The sequence below is a fragment of the Eleutherodactylus coqui genome, chromosome 5, assembly GCF_035609145.1.
Source record: "Eleutherodactylus coqui strain aEleCoq1 chromosome 5, aEleCoq1.hap1, whole genome shotgun sequence".
Classification (NCBI taxonomy): domain Eukaryota; kingdom Metazoa; phylum Chordata; class Amphibia; order Anura; family Eleutherodactylidae; genus Eleutherodactylus; species Eleutherodactylus coqui.
In genome coordinates this window covers 138644915-138659093 of record NC_089841.1, presented here as the reverse complement: position 1 = coordinate 138659093, position 14179 = coordinate 138644915, and the positions used below count along the sequence as shown (strand labels likewise).

The 14179-nt window shown below is 42.1% G+C and overlaps 1 protein-coding gene across 1 annotated transcript in view; it reads left to right on the top strand.

The window, feature by feature from the left end:
- The window catches only part of RPH3A (rabphilin 3A), a 248315-nt gene that overhangs the window by 157135 nt on the left and 77001 nt on the right, over positions 1-14179 (top strand). Inside the window, exons 7-8 of the mRNA XM_066601920.1 lie at positions 370-411; positions 12890-13060. Coding sequence (XP_066458017.1) covers positions 370-411; positions 12890-13060 — 213 coding nt within the window. The remainder of the gene's footprint in view (positions 1-369; positions 412-12889; positions 13061-14179) is intronic.

Sequence of the window (14179 nt, the reverse complement as noted above, 5' to 3'; positions counted from 1 at the left end):
GTGGATGAATAAAACTTGAAAATACATTGTTTCCAGAATACCTCTTTAATCTTTTCTCCTTTAGTGATGCATTTTGCTGCTTTACAGAGGGATTACACAAACTGTATGAAAGAAGGTAGTTTCCATAATAAGTAAGTACAAAAATTGTAAGGGATACGGTAGGAATAGTCTGTAATATGAAGCATTTAGTTAACCCTTCAATATGTTCCTTCTCAAATTTTCGTTTGCTGAATAAATCGTATTAGTTTATTCTACACCATGTATTTAGCCTATGTGTAGTATGGAATTGAAGAATATTTAGCATTATTGTCCATTTATTCAGCTGATGCACTGAATATCTGAATATTTATTCCCTTTTGTGTGTTTAAGGTCAAGCAGAGATTACAGCTCAACAAGACCAAGAACCCTATGGTAAGAAACTCAATATGAAGACCGATATATTATGGGTAATATGTCTTACCCGCTGTATGACAGATAATTAATTCAAAATTATCTTCCAGTTGTGATTATTGCTATGGTAACTAAGGTTAGATGCAGTTCTTCTAGTGGTCTAGCAAAGGATTAGGCTTCACTTGAAAATGAAGCACTTGAAATCTTATGTCTTTGTAAAGAGGCCTGTTACTTCTTTGGGAATCTTCCTATTTCATGTAAAAATGTTCCTACTATTTATTCATACATAGTAAGACATACTTGCTTTTTATGTGCATAAATTGTCAGTAATGAGAGACAATTGAGGAAATGAGCTTCTGAAATTTCAATGCCAATCAGAGGCTCTATTCAGATTTTGTAATCATTTTCCACATTTGCAAGGCAAAGTAGGAAACTAGTTTTGTGACTTGCTGCAGTAAGTGTATTTAGTTTGAAAATCCATTTTTTTTTCAGCATCCATGTCCTATTCTAGATAAGCAAGCAGAATTGTCTCGGGGTTGTGAACCAGCAATGACCAATTTTAGTTTAGTTTTAGATTTTTTTTATTGCTTGCAATGCAGTTCTTTAAGTTTTAATAAGGACCATCCTCTTAACTCTTACTTTAAGGGATTCTATCACCTGGTTCATGCTGCCTGAATCATGGGCAGCATGAACCTGGGAGAGGTGTGCTCTATACCCCTGTATATGTGTTATTCTTAAATGCCAAGCTCCAAGTCAGGGTGGCTGACTCCGTTGACCTCTTCCTGCTTGCAGCATGTTCATTGACAGCTTTCCCCTCTTCTGTGTATAGGAAGAGAGTTGTCACTCTGCATGCAGTGGATGGAGAGAGAGCGGCATGGCCCACCTCCGTGACTCGGAGCTCAGCTCCAAGTCAAACTTCAAAGTATCTTTATTCTGAAATGTTGCAGCATTTCAGAATAAAACATACACAGGGGCAATAAGTATTCCTGTCCCAGGTTTATTCTGCCTGAGGTTCAGGTTGCATGACCTGGTGACAGTATCCCTTTAAAGTATCAGTGATAAAATCTGTAATCTACTGTACATTAATTTTTGCAAGGAAAAGATGTGTTTGCCATGAAAGTCTGATAAGTGGGGTTGTCTAACTTCTGGGGCCCCCAGATACAGGATAACAGGAGCCATCTATGCCTTGTTCCTCCAGGCATCTTCAATCTCAAGCTGAATGAAGATGTGGCTGCATATGCAGGTAGCTCTCTCCATTCACGTCAGACACTTATCTATTCAATCTGTGGCTTGATGCCGACCCCTATTCTTTTGAGATGTTGGGAGTCTTATGGATGTCAAAAATGTCTCAGAATACCCCCAAAAGACACTAAAATTGTTGAAAAAAGTAGAATAGCAAACCATTATGTGCACTAAAGTGAACTTAAGCTTGTGGGTATTAAACAGGTATAGGTACATATTTTTTGTTTATTTGCTAACAACCTGTTAAGGTTCTGCACCTGTGACTGGGGGTTCTACAGGCTTCCTTGTGCATACCTTCACAGGTAGGGGTTAATTGAGCTGGCTGGATGTGGTATTGTTTACTATCCAATTCCTGTGGTCTGCGGCAGATAAATACCAGCAAACTCTTGTGAGAGATTGCGGATCATTTTAGTGCTTTACTGTTGTACCCTGTCTTGAGCCCACTCAGAGCTGGTGCTTGCATGCTTGTCTGAAGTGTGTCTCTCTCTTTTCCTGAAGATGGTCTGGGCACCTGTTGTCCCTCCCCTACTTGCATTTTGGGGTGCGTGCATTGTGTAGTGTGTGGTTTAGTGACCACACAGGTGCAGGCAGTCCTCAGGTTTCTCCCTATCCCTGGGCAGGTGCGGCCTCCAGACGTCTTTGGAATTCAAAACTTAAAATAGACAGACTGAGTTGAGACATAAATCAGTCCACTGAGCTCAGGACAGTTTTATGATGTGTCTGATCTCTCCTTCAAACTGCACATGGTTAAAACACATCATAAAACTGTTCTGAGCTCACTGGACTGATTTATGTCTCAACTCAGTTTGTCTGTTTTAAGCGCAAAACAGTCTCAAATTTCTGTGTGTGAACATTTATTTACGTCAAGAGGTGTGTGTTCCCCTCCCCTCTGCATCTGTATGTTATAATTATGTGCCATCCAAACTAGTTTCATTCATTAGCCTGACAAAGGGGGCAAGATATCCCCAAAAGCTTGCTGTAACATCATGCATTTTTGTTAGCCATTAAAAGGTATCATATCTACAAGATTACTTGGTTTCTCTCACGAAGAACAATTGCACATTGCTCTACTGGCTAACACGGTGCCAAACCTTTTTTTGTTTTTCCTTGATGTGAACAGCGATATGTTTTGTATGTCTGTGCAAGTGGCCAGATATGTGCTTTATGTGCAGTCCTGTTCTGTGTTCAGTGTGTGTGAACAGTGTCGCGTTATGTGTGTTTTGTGCACTTCTCCACGTTCCTGATCAGGGATAACCAGGTCACCAGATGAAGACAGAGGGGCCGACCTTATTGGGACGATTACCCTGGTTGGTTCCCTACTTTCCCTGATTAGTAAGGGACAGGGGTCCTTGCATCATTGCCTGGAGAGGTGCAATTGGTCCTTGCTATACTGTGTGTGTGATTGCGGCTGTGGTCTGCTGAGTGGATGTAACACAACCCTTTATTACCCTGTGGCACTGGAGTGAAGACAGAAACTGTTGCTATCTAGTATTTAAATATGCATTTACTCTACTAGATACTTACTTACTCTATAACATCCTGTCATCTCTCTGACTTTGTGTATTACCAGTTTTTTTAAAAGGTAGCTGACCAAAAATGCAATTATTCCATCATTTTTCAGTTATTTTTAGTAATGTTTCCTATAATTGAAACCCGGCCAATGGCATCTGTTAGCACATTTGTGAATTCTGCTAAAGCCTAACACCATTCAAAACCTGTAATATCAAGTGTGAGATTTTTGTGAGTGCTGTTTCACACTGGAGAGAGAAAGAAAGCCCCAAGTGAGCTCCTTCTCATAGACTTACACAGGAACAGTTAACCCCTTAGTGACCAAACCTGTTTGTGCCTTAATGACCAAGCCAAATTTTGGAAATCTGACATGTGTCACTTTAACATATCATAACTCCGTAAAGGTTTTGCATATCCAAGTGATTCTGACATTGTTTTTGTTTTTTTTTTACCACATATTGTACTTCATTTAGGTGGTAAAATAGACCAATAGAATTTGTGTATATTTATTAAAAGTGCCAAAATAGGGAGCATTTTGGAAAAATTGTTATTTTTTTCACATTTTCAAATGCAATATGTCAAATATGTGCAAACATGCTGTACAAATTTTTGATGAGGTATATATTTCCATCTGTTTACTTCTGGACACACATTTGAAAAACTTTCATTTTTTTTAACCATTTAGGAGATGTGCAAATTTAACATTAAACATATTGAGGAACATTTGTTTTCCTACACCAATCCAAGATTGCAAAGGCTCATAAGTGTCAGAATGACAGATACCCCACAAATGACCCCATTTAAAAAAAATATACATCTTAGTGTATTCATTGAGAGATGTTATGAGTATTTTGACCCCATAGTTTCTTTTCAGGAGGTAATGCAATTTAGAGGAGAAAAAATAAAATTTTATATTTTTGAAAATGTCATATTATAATGAATAACCCTGTTTCTCCTGTGTTCAGAAACATACCTGTTGTGGCCCTAATCTTATATCTGTATGCACAATGGGGCCCAAACCAAAAGGAGTAGCCGGTAGTGTTCAGAACAGACATTTTGCTTGAAGGCGATTTAGGCCTCATTGCCCACTTGTAGAGCCCTTGAGTGGCCGAAACAACAGAGGACCCCCACAAATGACCCCATTTTGAAAACTAGACCCCTTAACGAATTCATCTAGGGGTGCACTGCATATTTTGACACACAGTTTTTAAATGAATCTAAGCAAAGTAGAAGGAAAAAAGTAAGATTTTTGTTTTTTTGGCAATTGTGTTATTTTAAAAACGTAATTTTTTTTGTACAGCACACATATGAATGAAGACTTTCACCCCTAAATGGATACCCCTGTTTATCCCGTGCTTAGAGGTATACCAATTATGGCCCTAATCTTCTGTCTGTATGTACAACAGGGCCCAAACTGAATGGAGCATCAAACTTCAACTCACTGCGGCCCTTGGTCACTGTTCCAGGCTCTCGACTACCTTTAGTAGCCAGGAGCAAGGAGATTTTAAATTTCCCGGGCCCTCCCCAGATTTTGCGCTTGCATCCACCATTTTGAAAACCGGCGCATGTGCCGAAGCTGAAGAAAGGTCCGCGGATACGTACTCCGTCGGGGGACATCACCGCAGGCCTAAGTTAAGTAATTTCACCTCTTCTTATGGATCGGATCTGTGACGGGAGGTGAAACTTTTTTTTAAACTTTTACATGATCGCCGTTACCCTTTGGATAACAGCAATCACATGACCAATGACTGCTCACCACGCCCCCACCCCCACCCTCGTGAAATCTCAAGGCTCTCGGCTACGTTTAGAAGCCAGGGGCAGAGAGATTTTAAATCACCCTGGTAATCCGGGCTTTTGCGCATGCGTCTGCCATTTTGGCAACGGGCTCGTTCGTAGAAGCCAGGGGAAGGTCCGTGGATAAATAGGTACATTATTTATTCTCCCCTCACGGATATGATCCATGAGGGGAGCTGAAACTTGAATGTTTTTCTTACACTTTTTTTAACTTTTGCATAATCGCTGTTATCAATTGGATAACAGCGATCATGTGACCGGAAACTGCACATAGCAGTACTGTGCTCTCATCCACTCAATACTATTAGCAAAGCAGGATGTAAAAACACTATGAGGTGGTCACTAAGGGGTTAAGGCCTCATGTCCACGGGAAAAATATGGCCCGCACGGATTTCTGCTACAGATTTCCGCAGCGGATGCACTTTAAATTGTCTTTTTTTTTGCATGAAGGAGATCCATTGAGATAGAGGACTTTTTAGCCTACCTGTGCGTGATCTGTTTTAAAATGGAGCATGTCACTTTTTTTTTTCCGCGTGTGAAATCTGCAAATCACTTAAAATACCATCAGCGGCTATTTAATTAACCGCAGATGGTCAATGCTTTCCTATGGGATGCGGGTATGAGGATTTCACGCGTGGGAGAACCGCATGGATTTGATAAATTTAATTTCCCCATGGACATGACGCCTAACGCAGCTCACGGTTTTAGGATGCTTTAAAACAGCTTTCCCTATCTTTGTTTATGGATCCTGTGAGAGCAACTAGGGATAGAGTATGGGGACTAACTTACTGAAACTCTTAACTTTACTGAAATACTGAAAATTCAAAGAGTTGTTCAGCTCTAAAGATTGATGACCTATGCTCAGGATACCAATAGGTCATTAATAGCTGATCGCCATCATTAAGCTGTTGGCTAGGCTGCTGTGTCAGTGTACTAAGCTGGAAGCAATGAGCTCCATGCATGCTGTAGTAATCCCCCCATGGTATTACAGGCATAGCAACTATTGAAGTGAATGAGAGCTCAGCTTAAAACACCAAGCAAAATCACTGCAAAGTGGATGGAGCTGTTTGTTTCTAGTTGTTACACTGACACGACAGCCCAGCAAACACCTATTCAGCTTGAGTCTCAGGTGGAGTACATCTGCCAATCAGCTATGGATGACCTATCCTGAGGATAAGTCATGAATCTTTAGAACTGGACTACCCCTTTAAACTACATAGCAGGTAAGGATTAGAAAGTAAATGATTGACTCCAAATTTAGTTCCAAATGGAACTAAGTTGGTTTGAACTAGAGATGAGCGAGCACCAAAATGCTCGGGTGCTCGTTACTCGAGTCGAACTTTTAGTGATGCTCGAGAGTTCATTTCGAGTAACGAACCCCATTGAAGTCAATGGGCGACTCGAGCATTTTTGTATATCGCCGATGCTCGCTAAGGTTTTCATTTGTGAAAACCTGGGAAATTCAAGAAAGTGATGGGAACGACACAGAAACGGATAGGGCAGGCGAGGGGCTACATGTTGGGCTGCATCTCAAGTTCCCAGGTCCCACTATTAAGCCACAATAGTGGCAAGAGTGAGACCCCCCCCCCCCGCACTGTCAGCATAAAGATCGTTCTCCTCTGCCACAGCTGTAACAGCTGTGCCAGAGAAGAACGATGTTAACCCATTGAATTCAATGGAGCCGGCAATACAGCTGGCTCCATTGAAAGCAATGGGCTGCCGGCGATCGCGGGATGAATTGTCGGGAAGGGGTTAAATATATAAGCCCTTCCCTGCAATTCATCCAGAAATGTGTAAAAATAAAAAATATATATATACTCACCTGGTCCCGGCAGACGGAGTTCAGCGCGGCCGGCTGCAGTCCTCCTGAACTGCTCTGAACAGCTGTGAGTAGTATTCAGCAGCCGGGGATTTAAAATCCCCACCTGCTGAATGAGCTGCCTCTAATTGGTCACAGCCTGACCAATCAGAGGCAGATTCCACTCACACACCCATTCATGAATTTATGAATGGGTGAGTGACTGCTGCCTCTCATCTGATTGGTCCCGCTGAGCCAATCAGAGGCAGCAGTCACACACTCATTCATAAATTCATGAATGGGTGTGTGAGTGGAATCTGCCTCTGATTGGTCAGGCTGTGACCAATTAGAGGCAGCTCATTCAGCAGGCGGGGATTTTAAATCCCCGGCTGCTGAATACTACTCACAGCTGTTCAGAGCAGTTCAGGAGGACTGCCGCTGGCCGCGCTGAACTCCGTCTGCCGGGACCAGGTGAGTATATATATATATATTTTTTTTTTACACATTTCTGGATGAATTACAGGGAAGGGCTTCTATATTTAACCCCTTCCCGACAATTCATCCCGCGATCGCCGGCAGGCCATTGCTTTCAATGGAGCCGGCTGTATTGCCGGCTCCATTGAATTCAATGGGCTAACATCGTTCTGCGGGGACAAGGTGAGTATATGTGTGTGTGTGTATATATATATATATATATATAAATTTTTATTTTTTTTTACACATTTCTGGATGAATTGCAGGGAAGGGCTTATATATTTAAGCCCTTCCCGACAATTCATCCCACGCTCGCCGGCAGGCCATTGCTTTCAATGGAGCCGGCTGTATTGCCGGCTCCATTGAATTCAATGGTCAGTGCTCGTTTAATCGAGACGAGTACCGCGTGGTGCTCGTCCCGAGTAACGAGCATCTCGAGCACCCTAATACTCGAACGAGCCCATCTCTAGTTTGAACCTTTTGAGCCCATTATTGTATTAATGCCTGGGATCCCTAGAGCAACCTGTGGTGGGCCAGTCCTAACTTGGTCGGAAGTGGTGAATGAGATTAAAAAAATAGCTTCCAAGGGTTTGTTTCATCTATGATATGTCAGCCACTGTAATGATCAATGGACTGCCATAGGTCTGGTTCCCGACACCCCTAATAAACAGCTAATCTTGTTGGGGTAAGCCACGGCCAGACAGACAAATGTACTATAGTATTAAATGGCAGCCTTTCGGAGGAGTCTGAACTTTCTATTCTGGATGGGCCCATTATGTCTTCCTTATGCCTTAAAAGGTGATCTATTCTTAAAGTAACTATCTAGGCCTGGAGAATTAAAGATGTCCACACCAGCTTCTCTGCACACTGGGCATTAGTTTGCATAATGAGTGTTAAGGCCCATTTAGACACAACGATTATCACTCAAAAGCTGTAGTTCAAGCGACTTTTGAGCAATAATCGTTGTGTAATTAAAAGCGCAAGATGATCGCTCAAGATGAGCGATCACCTTGCGCTGCCAGCAGAGGATGCAGAAGAAAAGCGGGGTGTCCCCACTTGTCTTCTGCATCCAGCTGTTCCCCGCTCCGAGTGCCCGGAGTGTTATACAGCCGAACACTCATAGCGGAGGATGCAGGAGACAAGCGGAGTGTCCCCACTTGCCTTCTGCATCCAGCTGTTTTCTACATGGAGCGCCTGGCTGTTATACAGCTGAGCGCTCCGTGCCAGATATGGAGAACAGAGCTCGACTGCTCTGTTCTTCATACCTAGCCTGTCATCAGGGACAGCATACAGCCGAAACAATAGTATCAGCTGTATCCCGCTGTGAATCCCTGATGAGGCTCATTGTCGTCTTTCAGTACGCTGAAAGACGACAATGAGCGATGGGATAACAAAAACTGCACAATGTCAGTGCAGTTACACACGATTATCGCTTAAAAGAGGGCTTTTGAGCAAATTTTGAGCGATTTAATCGTTTTGTCTAAATGGGCCTTAAGACACTACACCTGTTTTGATTAACTATTGATGTCAACTTAGACTGACCAGTCGGACAAGCATGTAGTGTCTTGGACTACTGATGCATACAGTGTACAGTGTGCATTAGGTAGTCAGAGAAGCAGTTTGGCCATCTTTGTTTCTCTAGGCCCCTATCATCGCTTTAAGTGAGACAACTTATTTACTCCTACCACGGTATGGTCTATCAGAATATTTAGAAACTTGAATGACTTCAGCACTTCGAAACAAATCTTTTCTTTATTGATATCACATTAAGACTAGAGATGAGCGAACGTACTCGGTAAGGGCGATTTCGCAATCGAGCATCGCGATTTTCGAGTACTTCACTACTCGGGTGAAAAGTACTCGGGTGCGCTGTGGGGCGGGGGGTTGCAGAGGGGAGTGGGGGGTAGCAGCGGGGAACAGGGGGGAGCCCTCTCCCTCTCCCTCTCCCCCGCCACTCCCCGCTGCAACCCCCCGCTCACCCACAACGCACCCGAGTACTTTTCACCCGAGTAGTGAAGTACTCGAAAATCGCAGTGCTCGATTGCGAAATCGCCCTTACCGAGTACGTTCGCTCATCTCTAATTAAGACATATTTAGGTATAGTCTGCTTTATTATGGTGTCAATAAAGGGAGGTTTTATTTAGAAGTCCTGGAGTCATTAGGGTTTAAGGACGTAGACTTACTGCATAACTAATAGTTCTCTGTATAGCCGGTAACACAGACTGGGCTTTGAATATACACTGGCACTGAGGCGATAAGCTTCTATCTCTTATAACTGTTAACAGAACATTTATTTAAATACAGAGTGATAAAGTGAAAAACCTATGACCCTTCATTTAATATTCAGTCAGATTTTACACAGAATTTATTTTGGAGACAAACATTAAATGCTCTTGATGATGACTGAGACCAGATTCAATGCTTCAGGCTGAAATGTTGTACAGATGACTGATAACAAATCTTTGGTTAAACTTATCTACATCATGATACCACAATGTTGTCTTTGATACAACCTCCACTTGAGTGAACTTTCTGCTGGTACTGCTTTTCAAAAATGTCTTCATTGCTTTCCCCCTGGCTATGATCTGTGCAGTTGGATATCTAATTATGTCTTTGTTTTTGTATTGTCTGTTCAGAAACAAGCAAATATAAAATATATAAAATGGCAGTAGGACATTTTATAAACCTCATCCTTGTATATATGTATTAACCCTTTCCAATCCACTGTCTGACCTCTGAAGACATTATGATTTAAGGCTGTACAGCTCCAATGTTAGAAGACGTCTGTCAGGGTTCTCTTACTGTATATTCCCAGCCTCTCTGCTGTCGGAGCCTATCCCATGTGTCACCTCATGCAGTACTGGCTTTAGCCAGCATATAGCGCCGTTGTATAACGGCAGAAAAAGAGTAAGCCCCCTAGGAAAGCCAGGATACAAATTGAATTGGAAAGGGTTACGTTGACGCTATTCATAGGTTTACGCACTACCATGTGCAATGAGATCTTGTTGCCTAGTTTGTTTTGCTACATGACATACAAATAAGCGCAACCTTTAAATGATACATTGTTATTACTAGTAGTGTTCTTATTCCCTTTATTTTTAGTGTCCTTATAAATTAGCATAATATGATTTCTACAGTTATTTTTTGCTTTTCATATCTTCCGCCATAAATGGCTGGCTAACTCCTGGTTGGTAAGCCACAATAAAAACTAGGTGCTATTTAGGAAATCTAAATCTTGAAAGCATAGAGGAATATGGCTTAGTGAAAGTTATGCACCACCCTAACTATACATCTTTTTATTCACACCTCCAAAACCAAACAAACTGTAACTGTGCTTTTAAAAACTTTTCACGTGTCATAGGTTCATGTCAAACGTTTTGATCACTGGGGGTCCAGGTGCTGAGACCCCCACCGATCTGTAGAACAAAGCATCTGAAGTGCTCGTCAGAGCGCTGTCACTGCTTGCTAGTATCTATGGAGCAGTGACCTTGTCAGTTATATTCATATCGCAATAGATGACTCAGTAATGAAGGATTAAATCCTAGTTGCAGTTTAACCCTACTAGGATGCAGAGGCGCAACTTGTAGCTCCTCGTCCCCAATGCAAAACCTGTAACAGGTCCCCAACTATAATGCTTTATTCATAGTACTGGGCTCCCTATATGGAGAAGAGAGGCCCAATGGGCCCCCTAAGGCTCCTGGGCTGGGTGCAACCGCATCCCCTGCATACTGCACCACCTCAATGTTACCATTGGGCTACAATTAAGTACCTAAATATGTGAATCATATTAGATTAGGTTCAGTCTAGCGTTTGATATTTCTGTTGGAGTTGAACTACAGAAAAACTGGAAATCCTGGATCTGGCATATGTTGGATCTGAATGATGATCGCAAACCTTATTGACTGTCATGTGACTAATCTGATTTCTGACATGTGGGCAGAAAGTTTCCTGGAGAACACAATGCAGCACGCTGTGCTATTTCGTCTGGAATTTCATGTTGTATCTGTGTGGGAGGTCTTGCGTTAGCCTCAGAGTCAAACAACAGAAAAAACTGAAAAATGCCAGATCCGGCATATGCTAGACCCAGATGATACTGATGAACCCTATTGACTATAATGGGGTTCATCATGCTTTCGGCATATGAGCAGAAATTTTCCCGGACAAAATAATGCAACTTTTTTATTTTCTTATTCCATATCTATTCTAAATAAGGTATTTTCTCATCTGAAGTACAGATATCTCAGAAGCTGTGTTTTGAGCCTATTGTGCTTTACTTTTGTCAATCACATAAGGACACATGACATTTTTTTTTGAAAAGAATGACAGGCCTTTTAACACAAACAGAAGTCTGTGCCATATTTTGGGTATCTTTTAATTACTCTGTATTTTGCAAGTAATCCCTTTTCGTCTTGGGAATTTCCAAGTAGAATGTTAAGATGATAGGAGGATATGAGTGTATAAGTTTAATGGTCTATCATCCGCCCCCTCATGGTACTGTAATTCACCTTCTAAATCCATTTTGGATGGAAACCTTTGCAGAACTTTGCAATCATATTACTGATGCCTGTGTTCACTTCCAGAACAAATGAGTGTTCAATTAATTCTCTAGCCAGCTCATATTCTGTAGGCTGTAAAACTGTCTTCCCCTGAGCAATTAGATCTTATTAAAGCAAAGGGAAGACAAGAAGACACCTTCACAGTACAGGAAGATCAGCTAGATAACAATAGATGTCATTCTTATGCTAAAGGAATTGAACACTACATCCCTGTACTGCTAAAATGGATACATGCAAATTTTGAGGAATTTTAAATGACCTTTGAACATTAACCAATGGTTGCTGGAAGTTATACCTCAATAACTACAATGCAAGTGAATTATATCACATTTTGTTCCTTCAGTGAAGTCAGCTGGCATTGCTGAAATGGTGATTCATTTGATTTGGTTTCTCTCCAGAGGATCAGATATCTGTTTCACATTGCTCAAGCAAAACTTTTTACTAATAAAATTGGCTATGAGAAGGATTAGGCCGCTTGCACAGGGGCAGGTGACCCCCGTGTACCTGTCTGGATTCTTAACTGTATTGCGGATGTGCCGGCTGTCGCACATGCACAGTAGAGATAATGCAGTGCTGTCGCTAGGTGGTGCAGCGGATCCCGCAAACTTTCTGCAATGATGATTGTGGAAGGGCCGCGGGTCAGACGGCTTCCATTGACTTCAATAGAAGCCGTCCGAAATTGCAGCATGCTGTGACTTCTCCTCCGCGGGCGGAAAATTGCAATCGATTTCTGCTCGTTTAGAGGAAGTTGCCTTTTTCCATAGCATGCTATGGGCAGTATTTGCTGCCAAATCCAGAGGCAGATGCCCACTCTGGATTCCACAATGTAAATCCGCCCATGTGCAGGCAGCCCTTTCCACTTTCTAAAATCTTTTTGCTTGGAAAGTTCCCTGGCAAATACTGGTAACCTAATATCCTGCTGCTGGGACCCCAGCGATTAGCTGTAATCTGTGGTGGAATATAGTTGAAGGTATTACATTTTTCCTGCCATGCCATACTGCTCAACATGCCCACCCCCTTATTACTCAGAATTCCAAGGTAGATTATTTGAAAATTGTTTTTCTCTCAATCCCTTTTCTTTCGGAGAAACCTTTTACGTATGGGTAAAACATTTATCTACTTTTAGGTAATGATTCAACTACTGCTCCATCTGGAAGAGGGAATTGCCCTGTTCCAACTCGCAAGCAACCTGAATCACGAATGACAGTGAGTGGTGGGGAGTATAGTGGAACTGACCAAGATGGAAAGGACTACACTTACAGCACTGCAGATAATGAAAGCAACAGAAGTCCAGGAGGTTGGTCATTTTGCCATTTCCTTGTTTTTTTCCATCGAAGTATGCATATATTTACTTTTGAGCATACTTTTTAGCTGTGATCATACATGCAATTTTTGTCGCAGTTGTTCGCGTTCATGCAGAATGCTTAGACAGGCAGAGCATTGTTGAGAATTCACTTCTTGTTCACTTCTTACTCATTGCTCACATTCCTATGTGAAAAACTGAGCGGGGAGTGATTAAACGTGACAAGAAGTGAGCGAGCCAACAATGATTTTAATGCCGGCCAAAACTGAGACATAAATGAAAATCAAACAAAAAATGCAGGATGGCTCGCGTTTAGATGTAACAATTATTGCGCTTGTGTTCGTTTGAGCAGATTTTGAGCGACAATCTTTACATGTAAATGGGCCTTAAGGCTTTATATGGTATGATGATTACATTCAAACCCTCATTTACCGGTCAGCAATTGTGTTCTAAAGTAAGTAAGTTCATTGATGGCTACCCATATCTGTTTTTACTTTAATATTCCTTTCCCTGAAACGGTTATAAAAATCGCTATTCTCTGCTATCAAATGCCATATTACATGCATTTCTCCTAGAGCCAAATATCTGCATTGGATTAGGAATGTATGATCATTCCTTGAAAATGTGAAACTAAAAAGTCATTTCAATTTTATACATATTATATGGTACTGACTTTAGCAATTTTCAAATATTCACTGGATTGAAGTTTTCAATGGTTAAAGGGGTTGTCTCGCGAAAGCAAGTGGGGTTCAGCACTTCTGTATGGCCATATTAATGCACTTTGTAATATACATCGTGCATTAAATATGAGCCATACAGAAGTTATTCACTTACCTTCCCTGCGCTGGCGTCCCCGTCTCCATGGCTCCGTCTAACTTCAGCGTCTAATCACCCGATTAGACGCGCTTGCGCAGAAGGGTCTTCTGCCTTCGGCTCGGTCTGGCATGAGTGGCGTTCTGGCTCCGCCCCCTTCTACGCGTCATCGCGTAGCTCCGCCCCATCACGTGTGCCGATTCCAGCCAATCAGGAGGCTGGAATCAGCACACATGACGGGGCGGAGCTACGCGATGACACGTAGAAGGGGGCGGAGCCAGAACGCCACTGCTGCCGGAC